General features: G+C 47.8%; 1 protein-coding gene across 1 annotated transcript in view; it reads right to left on the reverse strand.

Moving 5' to 3' along the window:
* Sh3rf3 (SH3 domain containing ring finger 3) overlaps positions 1–16,955 on the reverse strand; it is a 330,906-nt gene that overhangs the window by 37,188 nt on the left and 276,763 nt on the right. The window contains 1 exon segment of the mRNA XM_052162973.1: positions 3,226–3,545. Coding sequence (XP_052018933.1) covers positions 3,226–3,545 — 320 coding nt within the window.

Here is a 16,955-nt window from a genome sequence, read left to right on the forward strand (position 1 = left end):
TTACACCAGTCAGAATGGCTAAGATTAAAAATTCAGGAGACAGCAGGTGTTGGAGAGGGTGCGGAGAAAGAGGAACACTCCTCCACTGCTGGTGGGGTTGCAAAGTGGTACAGCCACTCTGGAAATCAGTCTGGCGGTTCCTCCGAAAACTGGGCACCTCACTTCCAGAAGATCCTGCTATACCACTCCTGGGCATATACCCAGAGGATTCCCCACCATGTAATAAGGATACATGCTCTACTATGTTCATAGCAGCCCTATTTATAATTGCCAGATGCTGGAAAGAACCCAGGTATCCCTCAACAGAAGAGTGGATGCAAAAAATGTGGTATATCTACACAATGGAGTACTATTCAGCCATTAGAAACAATGAATTCATGAAATTCTTAGGCAGATGGATGGAGCTAGAGAACATCATACTAAGTGAGGTAACCCAGACTCAAAAGGTGAATCATGGTATGCACTCACTAATAAGTGGTTATTAACCTAGAAACCTGGATTACCCAAAACATAATCCACACATCAAATGAGATACAAGAAGAAAGCAGGAGTGGTCCCTGGTTCTGGAAAGACTCAGTGAAACAGTATTAGGCAAAACCAGAACGGGGAACTGGGAAGGGGTGGGAGGGAGGACAGGGGAAGAGAAGGGGGCTTACGGGACTTTCGGGGAGTGGGGGGGGCTAGAAAAGGGGAAATCATTTGAAATGTAAATAAATTATATCGAATAAAAAAAATAACAATAAAAAAAAGAATATTATACAGAAAAAAAAACAAAACAAAAAAACATTGTCTTCCCAACTCTTCTCTACAGATGGTAAGTGTGGATACCGGATACACTGGTGTCAACCAGAGAATGTCACATGGGAATATAGAATGGAGAACATTAGCAGGTGGCCTTGTAGACCAGAGCTACTATTGTTTAGCTGAGAATTTTAAAAAGAAAAGAAAGGAAGAAGAAACAATGTGAATCTCCACCCGCCTGCCTGGAATCTGCTGAGCCTTGGGCTCAGGCTCGCCCAGCCTCACACAACCCAGCCTCACACAACCCAGCATAGTGAAACACCACGTGGTGTGCCCTGTGAGCTGCTGCAAGGCAGGGATGAGGGATGAGCCCTCTCTGGTACCAAAGGAGGGGGCCTCACGGACAAAGACCCTTTGGTGTCCCCTGGACTCAACTGTTGCTCCCAGTGGAGAGGATGGTGAACAGACAGCGGGTGAAAGATGAATGCCCGCTGTGTGACCCTGTGTGGGGGATGTGGAGGTCAACCTGTGAAGGAGAAGGTGGGATGGGGAGCAAGGCACCACAGGGTCCTGCGACTCCTTGAAGAGCCCTGACCTGCTGCACACCGCAGTAGATCTAAGATGGCTCCCGGGAACGCCGGTGAGACAGTGGAAAGAAACTGAGGCCAGGGCATTGGCTCCTTCCCTCATCCTCACAGAAGTCCTAAGAGGTGATGATGCCCCTCCCACCCCCTTCAGAGTAACCTCATCAGGCAGGGCTTTCATTGGAGCATGGTGTGGCAAGATACAAATGGCTGAAGAAACAGGGGCTTGGAATTGGCTCAAACACTTTATATAAACTTATGCACTATGTAATAAATTCAGATCTGCACCCTGATGCTGGTCTCTGGAATCTGATTCCCTGGGTCCGTCATGTGACTCTGTTGCCCCTCCCCCATCCTTGGTCCGTGTTACGTGTGGCTAGTAGCTGCTTTAGCTCTACCTTCTGGACTGAAGCCATGGTGAGGAGTGACAGGCCAGTGAAGGCTGGTTCAGCAGGTGCAGATGCCACTCAGAACGACCTGTCCCACAAGCTGCACGGGAGGACTGGGGACAAGGAACTAGAAATGCTGGCTGACACAAGCCCAGGACTGCCCCTGTTTTGTTCTCAGTAGCTCGAAAGGCTGGCAGATTGCATCCGGGGGGAAAACTGTCTTCTGAGTACAAAGGGCTGTCCCCCCATCTCTGTCCCCTCTTCCTGTAGACAGGGCCGTGTCTCTGAACAAGGGCAGAAGGCAACAGATTAACAACTGAACTGGTTTTCAAGCACACGTGGACACAAAACAGCAACCATACTTGGCCTCACAGGGTGGGCACCACCCTGGTTTTATCAGCCTCTTTCTACCCAGCCCACACGTGACAGAGTCCGCGGAGTCTGAACATGGAGATGAATTTGGACCAGTGTCGGGGTGTACTTAGGTTCTAGAGGGAGAGGGGTCTGAAGAATCTTGGATGCTAAACAGTGGCCCTGAATATTAGGGCTGGGGATGTCCCTCAAGGGGGCTGTCCTCACCTCAAACACCTGAGACATACAGGATGCTTAGGGAGCCCTATAGAAATGTCTTCAAACAGCTACAGAACACGAGGAAACCAAGATGGCTGCTAAACACTCTGCAGACAACCCTAGACACCCCAGCAGCAAGGCTGGGCTGTGTTGAAATATTGCTTGGATCGTGCATTTGATAGAAGATGCTATTATAAGGCATTTGACCTTTAAATTTTATTTTTATATCAACTTAAATCTGTGGCTACTAGAACATTCTCCATTAATTTTGTGGCTTGTATTTTGCACTGATTTGTAAGTGGGCTCTGATCCTGGCCACTCCCTCCCCTCCCCCCCCCCCCTGCTGCTGGCCACCAGGGCCTGCCCGTCGACTCAAATCCTCTACAAAATAAAAGACTAGCTGAAAGTGGTTTCCATGCCCACCAGCAGCCTGGCAACCTCCTGTTTTCCAAGAAAGAAGTCCTTCCCATATGGCTGAACAGGTTGCAAACTGCACAAGAATCATGCGTCCAAAGGGACAGGGTGCCGTTCACACCACAGAGTTTTCTTGCAGATCTGTTTGTTTTTTGCGGCCTTTTCCTGGCACACGGCAGTTAGGAGTCTTGTTCTGACAAGATGGCTGTGTTACAATGAGCTTCTAACAGGAGGGACCACTGTGTATGGATGAGCGAGATGCTACCTTCTGATTCACATGAAAATTGCGTTGGGACCATTGGCCCTGTTAGAACCCGAGGCTGGCCTCTGCTTCTGTACTAGAGAGATAACCTTCTTGCTCTCCCCGTTATCCAGGCCAGAGGCCCCGCGCATGCGCAATGGACAGAGCGTCAGTGAGCGAGCACACCGAAACCTCAATGGTCCTCAGCACCATTGGCAACTGTGTGAGAAGGACCCAGCAGCCAGCCAGCTCCAGGCTCAGGGTTAGCCCAGGATGGCCCACTTACCTTTTCGTTTTTCTTGTCATCTGGTTTGTAGCCCATATTGATGGGGCTGGGTGTGGACAGGCCGCTGATGGGTGTCCCTCCGACCTCCCCGCTGAGGTTGGCGGCACTGACGTTGGGGGGAGTGATGGCAGAGGCCGCCGATGTGAAAGGGATGGCTGGCCGGGGACACATCTGTGCTGGGGGCTGCTGGCCGTGCTGTGGGGACGCCACGGAGCGGGGTCGGAGACTGGCGCTGGGCAGGCGGGACGGAGAAGTCTGAGTGCGCAGGGGTGACACGGTCGCAGTTGGCCGGTCCAAGGCCTGGGCCGAGGGATGGGTAGCTGGAGAGGTAGAAGACTGAAAGGTTAGTGTCCACTTGGCCACGTGATTTTCAGAGCATTCTCCTCTCAGGCCTGACCTCTGACCTCTGAGGGTTCTGAATACTCCAGGCTCGGCTGCCATCACGATTTGTGAGACAATGCAAACTGGATCTGCAAATACTCCATGACTATAAAACACACTTGGAAATCTTAACAGTGTGCGTCTGCAGGTGGGAGGCCTCTCCACACCCAGGCCTTTGGCTGTGAGCCGGCTGGCCATTCCTCTGACATCTGCTAGATCCACTCATGCCATGGTGTCTTGGGGCTACAGTTGACCCTGTGTGCACCAGACAATGAAGGAAAAGTCTTGACGTATGGGTTTCTTTAAAGAAATCATTTGAGGTTTCAGAGGGGGTTGGGAACCTGGCATCTGACCATCCCAGACAGCATGTCTTGAGGGGAAACTCAAGCAATTATGCAGATGAGTGAATCCACTGAGGTGACTCATCACCTGTGACTCTGGACTAGGACTGTGGGCTCCTCAGCTTCGTGTCCTGAGTGAACTCTCCGTTACCAACCCTTGAGAGGCGACAGCAGTCAGCCAAAAGCCATTCATTGTCCTGCAGCCTCAGAAGCCGTCTCTAGGGCTGCTCAGGACTTCCTGTGCAGAACATGCTCTACCTTCTAAAAAGAGACACCCAGGCAACACACACGCACGCGCGCACCGTGTGACCACCATCAGAAAGTCCGAACTGTCTTCTCCTACAGGAACTAAGCACGGCTCACTCGTTCCTCATGTCAGTTGTTCGTCGTCTCTCTGACGTCACTGTCAGCTCAGCTCTAGGAGGCTGGGACAATGGCTGTCTGACTCACTCATCTAAAGCATCCTACATCCCTGGAATGTCGCCAGGCCTGTAGAAGTCACTTAGTGCAGGTTTCAGTGAGTAAGTGAGAACCTGAGAGGAGAGAGCTCCCGGCTGAAGCATCACAGAAATAAATCACTGGGGAAGAAACAAATGTCCGGCGACACTGGCACGGTTGACTACATAGGCTGGCTAGATTCTGCCTTTCCTACCAGTTAGTGTGGCAAAGCAGCGGCACGGGTTTGAAGAGTCCGGCCAGCAGGGACAGCTGATGGAGAACACGCGGTCTCTGGCCTGTTTCCCTTTCCCTTTGTCCTTCCCGTTTGCATTTTGGTGATGTCGCGGTCTCCTCACCAACACTGGTCCTCCCTGCTCAGCCCCCTGGGATCTGTCCTCAGTACCTGGAACCTTCCCCCAAACTTACCCCGTTCTCTCACATTCTCTGTGACTGCTTCTGATGCCTGTCTCTAAGTCGCTCCATTTTCTGTCCAGATGTCCCACCATGGCCACTGTGCGCATCCCAACCCACTCTTTAGCTGATGCTGCCCCATCGACCTGTTTATCTCTGTCCTGTAATCTCGGTTTACCCCTTCCTACAGCTCCAATGTAAAACACACACACACACACACACACACACACCACTCACACACACCCCACAGCTTGTGCTACCTCCCTCCCTCCCTCCCTTCCTTCCTTCCTTCCTTCCTTCCTTCCTTCCTTCCTTCCTTCCTTCCTTCCTTCCTTCCTTCCTTCCTTCCTCCCTCCCTCCCTCCCTCCCTCCCTCCCTCCTTTATTTCAGTGTATGTGTTCTTACATGTCTGCATTTTACTCCTTGCTTTGGAAGACCCTTCCTTGCTGCCCTCCCCTACCCCCCCCCCCATCTGTCTATCACTGTCTGATTTTTTTCAACCTACTGCCTACCTTTTATGTGTTAGTTTCTTTCTTGTGCTTTGAAATCTTATCTGGTTTTGTTTTGTGTTGTTTACTGTTTTTTTGAGACAGGGTTTCTCTGTGTAGCCCTGGTTGGACTGGAACTCAGTCCATAGACCAGCTTGGCCTTGAACTCACAGAGATCTGCCTTCCTCTGCCTCCCAAGTGCTGTAATTAAAGGTGTGTGTGCCAGCACTGCAGTCTGTGCTTTGAGGTTTTAATGAGGCAGTTCACCTCAGTGGTTGTCTCCTGTTCCTGTGCTCTCCCTGGGTCTTCCAGTTAACACTGCCGCTCTTCTTTGTCTGGTAATTTCTTGCAAATGGAAACATTCACTCCTTGAGGGACGTAGAGAGGGCTTGTTTTTCTATTATTTTGTTTACTCAAGAAGTAAACAAAATCTTTATGTTTAATGACTCTTACATGGGCTCTGAGGCCCCACAGGTAGGCTACACAAGCAGAGTGGTAGGGAGAAGAGACTCTGACTGACTACTGACTACAACTTTTGCAGGGAGCTTCAAGCGTTCCTGCTCAGGTGTGCTTCTGAAAAGAAACTGCCATGGAGCTGTTCCTGTTCCCGCAAGTCCTCACCAGTGCTCTGTAAGTGTGCCCAGCAAGGTGGTTTGCTTGCCAAGCCTAACTCTGGACTTCTGGTCTACCTGCCGCTGGTGTTTGAATTTTAGGGTTGGAGAGGAAGGGCAGGGAGTTCAAGAGAAGGGCAGTGAATCCAAGTGCCCTGCAGAATGCAGGCACAGTGGTACTTGCTGGTAATCCCAGCACGTGTGAGCCAGAGGCCAGCCTGGTCTGTATAGGGAGTTCCAGGCCTGCCAGGGCTACACAATGAGACCAGATCTCAACAAAACAAAGCAGCCCCACCAAACAATCAAAACCACCTGCAGGTGGGCCTGAAACACTTTAGGATCTGCCTACGACATGGAAAGTGGGGAGGGACAAAGTATAGTGGCCAGAGAGATTGGGCTGGTCCAAGGTCAGCTGACATCATTTAACAAGATAACCAGGAAGTGATCCAGTCTATACATCTTCAGTCCACGCGCTTTTTGCTCAAGAGTTCTGATGTATTATTACTAGTTGGGTCCACAGCTCTAGAGGGCTGGTAATTATCTCTATCTCTATCTCTAATATCTTTGTAAAGTGATTTTGTATCTTTGCAATGTTGAATTCATTTTTTGAGTTGTAGGTGTGTGTGTATGTGTGTGTGTATGTGTATATGTATGTATATGTGTGTATGTGTGTGTGTGTGTGTGTGTGTGTTCCTTAGGGCTTTCCGCATATAAGATCTTTATGTCTACAACTAGGAAGTTTCCCCGCTTCCTTCCCGTTCTATTCACCTCCCACTCTGCCCCAGCGAGGGTCTTCCTCCTGATCTGAGGAAAACCTCTCTCTCACCATCAAGTGTGAGGACATCTGTGTTCTCACGGAAAACTTTCATCAACCAAGCTCACTGCTGTCCCTCATTCTCTAAAAGTTCCTCAAATAAGAAGTAGATACTGGGTTATGGGGAATACTCTTGCTTTTGATACAATCACATTATTTTGTTCATTACCAAGATGAAGTGCTTAAGTTGTTTGATGTTAATCCAGCCACGGGACACTGCCTTCTCATTCGTTGCCAAATTCAATATGGGCTATGATTTTATTGTCTTATAAACTTTTTATTAAGAGTAATGTTGGCTTTATGGGAAGAGACACGAAGTATTTCTCCTTTATCAATTTTCTAAGAAAGCTCAGGAATTGTTTTATTAATACCCCATTGTTCTGTATTTAAATTTAATGCAATGTCTTCCTTAATTATTTTATATAATCCTATAATATTTTATATAATAAAAACCAATGAACTAATGTATCCCCAGAACTTTCTTTGTGGGTATTTTCAAACTAGAAATTCAGTTTCTTTTATAGATATAGGCCTATTCAAGTTATTGCTTGTTGAATACATCCATTGATTTATATCTTTATGAGCTATTTGAAAATGTCCATTCTATTGATTGGCCTTAAGTCTATTGATTGAACTTATTCACACAAAGATTTTGCAATAATTTCTTATTATCCGATAGGCTCTGAAATACTACTGCTTTTCTTTTTAAATCTCTGGTGATGTTGACTATTATTTTTGCCCCTTTTACTTAGTTCAGTGGCTAGAGATTTACCAATTTGACTATTATCATCTCAAAGGACCCCTATGGTGGTTTGAATATGCTTGGCCCATGGGAAGTGGCACTATTAGGAGGTGTGGCCTTGTTGGAGGAAGTGTGCCACTGTGTAGGCGGGCTCTGAGGTCTCCTAGTGCTCAAGTACCGCCAGAGCATGGAAGAGTCTCCTGCTGGCTGCCTTCAGACCAAGATGTAGAACCCTCAGCTCCTTCTCCAGCACCTGCACGCTGCCATGCTTCCCGCCATGATGATAATGGACTGAACCTCTGAGACTGTAAGCCAGCCCCGATTAAATGTTCAGCTTTGTAAGAGTTGCCTTGGTCACAGTGTTTCTTCATAGCAATACAAATACAACCCTGGTTTAGCTTAGTTAACTTTCCTACCACTTCCCTGATCCACTCTAAATAGAAGATCCTTTCTATTTAGTCCTTCACACTATTTAGCCTAAGGCTATTAACCTGATTTATGGAAGATGCTGTAAATTCCCTCTCAAAGACTACATTGGTTGAATTATGCAAATCTTGTTATGCTGTATTCTTCTTTATTAATCTCAAAATGTTTTCAATCCTTATTTCCCATTTGATCCACTGATTATTTTGAAGTATATTACTACATTTTCAAACAATTATTTGTGATATTGATTTCCAATTTAACTGCACTGAGGTTGGGAATGTAGTCTGTCAAGTCCCTTTACACGGACTGAGATTTACATATTATGGCCCAGACTAGGAGTTAACATGTAAATGTTCTGTGTACAGTTGAAAATAATGTGTTTCTATGTTGATGGGTAGGATAGTCCCTAGATGCTAATTAAATCAAGTGGTTAGGGTTGTACTAATGACCAATACTGTTACCAATAGTTGATAAAATTGCAATCTCACCTTTGTGGGTTTTCCTATTTCTCTCAGCAGCTTTATCTATTGTTGCTTATATATTTTAGAAGCTTTATAATTTGGTGCATTAATAGTTAGAATTGTTATACCATCTTATTGGGCTCCGTCTCTGCCATTTTGTGGTTGCCCTTATGCCCAGTGATTCCTGGTTATACATTCTCTTGTTGGAGATTAGTAGATCAATTTTCTTTTGAGTAATATTAATATTAGCGTGGTGCATTTCATTACTGACAGAATCTGTATTTGCGCATTGTCCCACTAGCTCTAATTGACTTAATAATTTCCAAATCAACGCCCTTGGTTCTCTCCTGGCCATTCTGAAACATGAAGAAAAGTACAATATTGGGACTGCCTGATGTGCATCCTCCTCACATCAGACAGTTGTAGCTATGCAGAGTCCATGCCACAAGCGGCTGGACATATTAGATAGAGCCTGCTCTTTCCATTCAGTCCACACTGTGACTTTAGGGGAGGAAAGTGCATCTCCCCTTCCTAGCGCAAGTCGGTGCTGATCTTGTTTGCTTGCTTTTAATAAAATCTGAGACCTCAATCCCAGCTCTCGATGGGTCCACTTAGACCACTCACCTTTAATGGGATGACTTGTATGATAACGTTTAAGCCTGACACTCACTGTACTGTAACCTTGCTCTTTTACCTTTGTATTCTATTTCCTTCTGCTTTTCCACCTTTCCTTGGGGCTGGTGATGTGCAGTATGGGCTCCCTCCTGTACTGTGATGCTCTGTTTCCACGTGCCACGGCTGCGTGCCTCTCTGTGCCGCGGCCTCTCAGCAGCCACTGCGCAGCTCTTCCAAGACAACCCAAGAGCCTGCAGTGCACACAGCGCTTCCCTCTCTCTCCCTGGCTTTTGTCTTTTTGCCTATTATAGATTCTCATTTTACATAAGCTTAAATCCCATAACTATATTATTTCGATTATGTGTAAACTCTCCGTGGTACTTGAAACGCATTTTAAATGCCTCATACTTTAATTTATGGACTTCCCACTTTGGGGGCTTTTCTTTACTTTGTGGAAGTAGATCTCTATACTTTCAACTTCTGTTAAACAAGCTTTGAACAATTCTCAGAGTGTGGCCCTATCCCTGACAATGTGTGTAAGTGTCACTGCCTCTGAAAGTTTTTTTTTTTAACTTTGTTTTCCCTTTTTTAAGAGATAATTTTTGCTGGAAGTAGAAACCCAGATTGGCAAGCACATTTCTTTCCCTTCTCCCAGCCTCCTCAGATGGCCTCTTGACAAAATACCTACTCACCTTTATTGCTCCTAACATATCATTTCTCTGGCTACGCTTACGATTTCATTCATCATCGATTTTGAACAACTTGGTTATGATTTGCCTTGTAGTAGGTTTTTTTTTTTAATAGATATGTTTCTTCTGTTTTAGAGTCCACCAACTGCTTTTGAGGTATGAATTTGTAATTTCCACCAAATTCAGAGCAACTTTGATCAATTTTCTTTAAATTACATTTCCATCCTGACTGTTTGCTCTTTGAGAGTTTGAATTATGCATAGAGTGGGTATTTATGGTGGCTTCATTGTTCACTGATGCCAAGTTAACTTTATAATTTTGTTTTTGGAGAATTTTATGGGTGAATACTGTATTTACATCATTTTACATAATGTAAATTCCTCCTCCAGTTCATGTCCCCTCTAAATTATCACTGCTTCCTCTTTAATTTTCACACACACACACACACACACACACACACACACACACACACACACGCGCGCGCGCGCACAGGAGAGAGACAGAGACAGAGACAGATCCATTCAGTAGTTGACTAAATGAGATTGGGTAATCTATCCGGGTCCTTATCCCTGGAGATTTCTCTCAGCAGCCATTAATTTCCCATAACTCTTCACCCAGGGGTGGGGCATTGTCAGCTGGCACTGGCGCTGTCATGTTGCATGTGTGTGGGAGGTCCCAGTGCTGGGATTGATAGCTGCAGCCTCTCCATCATGTACACAAGACACGCTGCAGCAGCAGGGCTCCTGACTCTGGCTCTAAGGATCTTTGCACGCCCTCTTGAGCAGTGTTCCCTGAGCTGTAGGGGTGGGAGTGGTGTCCTAGATTTACATAATAAGTGGGGATCAGCCCCCCACGTCAGCCACTTACTCTCTGTATTTCCATCAGTTGCTGATGTCTGTCCATCATGGTTCCTGACAGCTATAAATACAAGTGTCTTTGATGATGGGTGAGAGTTACACTTACATGTTCGGATAAAGACAAGTAATTGGACCGAGTAGGAGATTACACTGGTTTAGGAGGCAGCTCTCCTCTAAGACTCCATTAGCTACTGGCTAGGTTTGCAGCACCAGGTATGGCTTCCCTCCCTTTGAGCAGCCCTAAGTCCAGTCAGACGGTTGTGGGTTCCTCCTAAGCTATAAGCATCATGATTGCACCGTGGGGCGACATCTCGTTGCTACGGTCTGCAGGATTCACACCTAGGGAGGACTACTGATTGCTCCCCTCTCTTGGCAGCTGGCACAGCACCTTGACAGACTATGAGAGCTAGCCCTGAGGAATGAGGCTTCCAGGTCACCTCAAGGTCGGATCCTCTGAGGCCTGGGCCAGGTCTAGGTGTCAGCATCTGTAGCAGCAGGGACTTATCACCCCATTCTGTGAGGCAATCAAGGGCAATGGCGACAGCTTACACAGTTTTAGGAGTTTCTTCAACTCTTCTGACCCACAACTCTAAGGGAGTTTCTATGAACAACAACTTGCTCCATTTTCCATGCAAAATCATGCAAGAATTAAAGCCAACCCCCCTGCCAATGACAGGGCTCCTTGTAGTTTGGAATGTGCCTTAAAAATGTACCTGAATGTCCGTAGCCAAAAGCTGTTTCCAAATAAAAGTCAGCCAGTTAGATAGCCTATGTTCAGGTGGCATAACTTCATTTTACATATACATTCATATGTATGTGCGTATATGCATCTAATATCATGTATGTATTTTGAAGTAAGCTTATAAAATACTGTGTTCCTATGGCTATCTCCAACATGGGGGAGAGTAATTTATTCCTCTTCCCTTCCTTATCCCTAGCTAGGACCCCTCCCTTGCTTTTCCCATTTCCCTAGCACCCGTGTCCTGCTAATCCCCTCTCTAGAGCTCCTTTCCCCACCCCGGTCTCCTTCTAGTTTCCTGGTCTCTGCGGTTCCTCCTGGAGATGTCCTCACATCTAAGGATTTGGAACCAACCACCCCAGATGAGAGAGAGAGAGAATATGCTGTGCTTATTTTTCTGGGAGCTGCGTCACCTCACTCAACATAATATTGTCTAGCTCCATTTATCTTCAAAGTTCATGATTTTATTTTATAGAGTTCTCTCACACACATGCGCCACATTCTCTTTATCCTCACCCGCTGGCGGTGTTCAGGGAGCTTCTGTTTCCTGGCTGTGGTGAATAGGACGGTGATGACGATGAGTGAGCAGGTGGAGTGGTTTGACAAGTCCTTTGGATCTATGTGTCAAGGAGTGGTATAGCTGGGGCATATGGGAGATACTGTTAGCTCACTGAGAAGCCTTCACACGCATGTCCAGAGTGCCTGGACTAGTTTCCCATCCCGCCAACAACAAAGGGGGAGTGAGCTCCCCTTTCCCATGTCATCTCCAACATTTGTTATTGGTTGGAGTAAGAAATAGTGTTTTTTTGTTTTGTTTTGTTGTTTTGTTTTGTTTTTCGAGACAGGGTTTCTCTGTGTAGCCCTGGCTGACCTGGAACTCACTCTGTAGACCAGGCTGGCCTCGAACTCAGAAATCCATCTGCCTCTGTCTCCCAGAGTGCTGGGATTAAAGGCGTGCGCCACCACTGCCCAGCTAGGAAGAAGTAGTTTTAATTTGCATTTCCCTAATTGCTGTGTTTGTTGAACTCTATTAAGGTATTTCCTAGGCATATTTGTACTTGTTTATTCTTTTGAGAATTCTCTGTTACGATCCATGGCACATTTGACTTGGGTCGTCTGTCTTACTGGCTCTTCATTTTTTTGTATGTTTTGTGATGTGAACCTGCTATCAGTGTCACTGTAGGGAGTGACGCTCTCCCTCTCCATCGGCTTCACAGTGAAACTCCTGCTCCGTCCCTGTTGGCTTCTATGTCACCTGTTTTCTCTGTGACTTGAACAAAACCCCTTTTATCTGTTTCATGTTTTGTAGTTTCTATGGCAACACATTCAATTCATTAACACCCTTCTTTGGTACATTCTATTGCACTGTCTTTGTTCTAGATGTTTTATTCCTTTCAACACATTCCAGTCTCAACCTTATGAATAAGCTAGAATACAGCTCTATCTGTTTCAATGTCTTCAAATGCTCATTTTCAAATGCCTGTTTGATCACCAATTGGCTGGTTGTGGAGTTGTGTCCTCCGGCCTGTATCCCCTGGGTATCCTCCTGTATCCTCTGGGCTGAATATCCTGGGATGTATTCTCCTCTTGGCTATATCCTCTGGGCTGCATCCTCTGGGCTGTGTCCCCTGGGCTGTATCCTCTGGGCTGCGTCCTCTGGGCTGTGTCATCTGGGCTCTGACCTCTGGGCTGTATCCCCTGGGTTGTATCCTCATTTGGGCTATATTCTCTGGGCTGTATCCTCTGGGCTATATTCTCTGGGCTGTATCCTCTGGGCTGAGTCCTCTGGGCTGTATCCTCTGGGCTCTGGCCTCTGGGGTGTATCCACTGGGTTGTATCCTCATTTGGGCTATGTTCTCTGGGCTGTGTCCTTTGGGCTGTATTCTCTGAGCTGTGTCCTCTGGGCTGTATCCTCTGGGCTGTTTATGCAGTTGTTTATTTATTTATTTATTTATTGCATAGCCAACATGCTGGTTTCCATGTTTTTAAAGGGTCGGGTATTCCTTTATACTACTGAATATCCCTGAGTTTTGTCTTGCTGTCTGAGCCTTACGGTCTTTGCTTTTCCTGTGAATTAGAACTGGAGCTTTTCCTGTGAATTAGAACTGGAGCTGTGCTCCGTTCCCACAGAGGCCGAGTCCATTGGCCTCGCAAATGTGCGGAGCATTATTCTTCCCCGGTCTGACTGGGAAAGCTGGCACCATTTCTAGTATGTGCATATTGTGGGCACTGTGAGTGCCAATCCTTTTTTCCCTTCCTGTCTTGGCAGTGGGCAATGTGTTCAGCCGCACATGCTGACGACTTCAGCCGCACCCAGGCCTTTCCCTGAGCAGCGCTCTCCTGTCTGGACCTCCAGTTTGTAACTTCAGCCATTGCGGCCATGCCCCGGGATGCTCTGTTTAGCTGCTCTCCTGTGCCACAGACACTTTCCTCAAGACTTCATTAGACAACCAACTGTCCTCAGTTGTCTAGGTCTAGTGTCTCAGAAGCTGCTGCCATATATATATATCTGTCTGAGGTTTTGGTAGCTTTGAGTGGGAGGGTAAATCTAATCTCTTTCTAATCTGCATCTGCTATTTTAAAACCCTTTACTCTCTCCGACCCCAGGTCCCTCAGATAAAACCCTGACCTCCCTGACACGCCCGAGCGCATCCTCATAACCCATGTCTGCTCGCCTCTCTGCCCACTACAGCCTTTCCCGGTTCTTCTGGGTAAACTGCTCTCACTTCCTGAACGTCTGCCTCACGGTTCTTTCTGTGCCTTCTGTCTACACAGCCCGCTCCCACCTTGTATGCAGAGTTCCACCGGTCCATAAGATTTGACGTTTGTCTCTGCAGAGACACTGCTCCAGCCACACTGGGCCGCTCCTCCCCTGTCTCAGGCCCACAACAGACCTGTTGTTACCCTATGGGAGTGTGGGGGAGGGGGCTGTTTTCAGGGTCATGCCTTTATCCTGGCTGGTCCTCCTGCTGAACATATTCCTACCCCACCTGCCTACACTGCACCTACCTCCTTGGAAAGGGATGGTGACCTCTTGAAAACATTTCCTGCCCCTTTTCTACCCTGGTTCCTGTCCTCTGGGTTGGAATGAATCAGTCATCTCTCTTCATGTTTCCTTAACAGCCCACCCATGCCTCTATCGTGCACTTTCAAACTACTGCAGGTGCCTGTTTTCTGCTTCCTCCTCTAACTGCCCAGGAGCAGGGTCTCTGTGGTCCTCTCTGCACCTCCGATCCTTGTGGTGCACCCCCTTCCCCCTACATCTGTACTGTCTGGACTTATTTTTCCCCCTGGTGCTGATGGCTGTCGGTTTGCTTTCCGTGATCTGCTTTTGATGAAAGGATGTCTGGATGGGACTCTCACCCCGGCAAAGTACTTCCGTGAGCGTGTAAAGGTCATGGGCACTATGCAGGGGTGCTGCGCCCTTGCAAGAGGGAGGTAGGTTAAGTAGAACTAATCAGATCAAACGCTATGGCCGATGCAATTAAGCCTTCGTCAAACTGCCTGCCTTGGGACAAGATGAGAACACTGTTGGAACTCCCCCCAACGCAGGGCTGGGAGCTGCCGAAACAGGCAATTATAGCAGCGAACAATCCATTACTTGTACTGTCAACGGTGTTTTTCTCTCTAAATGCAGAATAAAAGTGGAAAATGCTGTGGGAACCCAGTGGCATTTAATGCGCTGATAGGCCATCGGTAGGGGCCATTCCTTAACCTGGCCATGACAACGGCACAATGGCACAGGGACAAGCATTAGGTCACAGCACTGGGGCAGCCACTTAGCCATGCCGCGTCTCACTTTCCTCACATGTAAAAATGAAACCCGCAGAAGAGGATGCTTGTCACAGCGCTGCAGTTGCTATGGTGACGGACTGCGCACGGCGTTGCGCTGCCCTGAGCCAAGCCCATTTCTTTTGAGGCTGCCTGTCACTGCGTGCAGGAGTAATGACTGACAGGGCTTCACGTTCTGTTTGAACTGGGCAAGCTTTAGTGAGGCTCGCTGCGGAAAGGCCGTCATGCCTGCGGTTGGCCCGAGGCTGCTGTGCCAACGGGGCTGCTCGGCTTAGACGGACTTGTGTGGCAAGCTGGCTGGGCTGAGCGGACAGGGAGATGCTTGTAACCAGAAGAATGGGAGTGTCCTCTAGCTCAGCATTCTCCAGTTCGACATCTTGGGAAGCTGCTGACCGATCTGGAAACTCAGCTGGAAATGATTAGCCAGACACAACAGCTGCATCTCTAACTGGAGGGTACCAGGAGACAGCGGCATAACACACAGTAGTGTGGGTGTGGCTGCTGGGAGGGTGGGAGATGGGGATGAAGGATGCAGGACAGCTGTGCTTCCAGGTGGCAACAGGCTAAGGTTGCAAGACATAGGCTGGGAATTCTGCTAATATAAGCAAAACCAAATATTCACGAAAGACTCGTGGGTAGTTCTAGGATTCTCTGGCTCACTAGAGTTGGACTTAGGGGCTCGTTGACAGGGGATGCATAGAAAACTGCTTGGTGCCGATTCTGTTTCTTTGAGACATGGGTTCTACTATAAAATCCCCCAAGGACTTAACCCCCGCCCCGGGCTCTCGCTGATGATGCTGGATAGCCGGTGTCTGAGTCCACCCTATATGCACTGATGGTGTGACACACTGGGGCCAGAGTCCGCTCTGCACTCACTGAAGACACTAGGCACCTCTGATGGTGAACGAGACTTCTGTCCTATCATCCCTGAAAGGCTGAATGTTTCAAGTATTTCTTTCACTCCCAACATGATCTACATGGCTCCCCGTGCATTCCCTTCCCAGGGGAGGCATGTACAAGAACATGTATTTCCAGACCTGGCTCAAGTGCATCTTGCCTACTAACTGAGAAGCCAGGGCCTGTGAAACTGCCTTCTGCTACACGTGGGGTATGTTTGTGAGGCAGAAAGCAATGGGAGGAGACAAAGGGAGGGAGGGAGAGAGACAGAGATCTTCTCAGTATAGGCTATCACTGTCACAGCAGGATATTGTCTCATGACAGCTAGCACACCCAGGGCTCACCATACTCATAGCCAGTCCCAGCCACAGCCTCCGAAGCTGGTTTGCTATCTCTCCATAAGCCACGTCCTCTGGGCTGGGCATGGCACTGTCATACTCCCAAGGTAACCTGTTTCAGAATCTGGACTCTGGATTTGGTTCCTCCAGATGCCTGAGTCCATCTCTGGAGTTCCTATCTCAGAACTTCCATGCCTTATAGGTTGCTCATTGCCCTCTGCCCACGCTGCAGGATCAGACCCCAGAGGCTGCTTGTCCTCCCTGGCTGGTTCCTGTTTTAGGTGCATCCTATACACCTTGTGTCATGGTGGTCTTTGCTAAGATGTTGCACCCCTGCTTTAAAGTGCTTCAGCGTACAGAGGTACGGCCCTGCACGGCCCTAAGATTCCACACTTCCTAGAACCTTCGTTAATGATCACTGTTGTCTTTTTTCTTCATATTTGTTAGACACTCCTGACCTGTGCAGAATAGCGAGGAGGTGTTGCGTACATTACTAGCATCCACACAGCACCATCTGAGGCAGTTTGAGCACAACCAACCTTCCCATTTTACAGAAGGAGAAGCTGAGGCTCTAGTGATGTTGGGCGCCTCGGCATTCGAGTGCAGGTCTATCTGCTGCTCAAGAACCTGCCTTCAACCAGGCTGTTGTGCACTCTGCTTGGACAGAACTGCAGTTGTCTTCTATTGCAA

The sequence above is a fragment of the Apodemus sylvaticus genome, chromosome 19 (assembly GCF_947179515.1).
Source record: "Apodemus sylvaticus chromosome 19, mApoSyl1.1, whole genome shotgun sequence".
NCBI classification, from domain to species: domain Eukaryota; kingdom Metazoa; phylum Chordata; class Mammalia; order Rodentia; family Muridae; genus Apodemus; species Apodemus sylvaticus.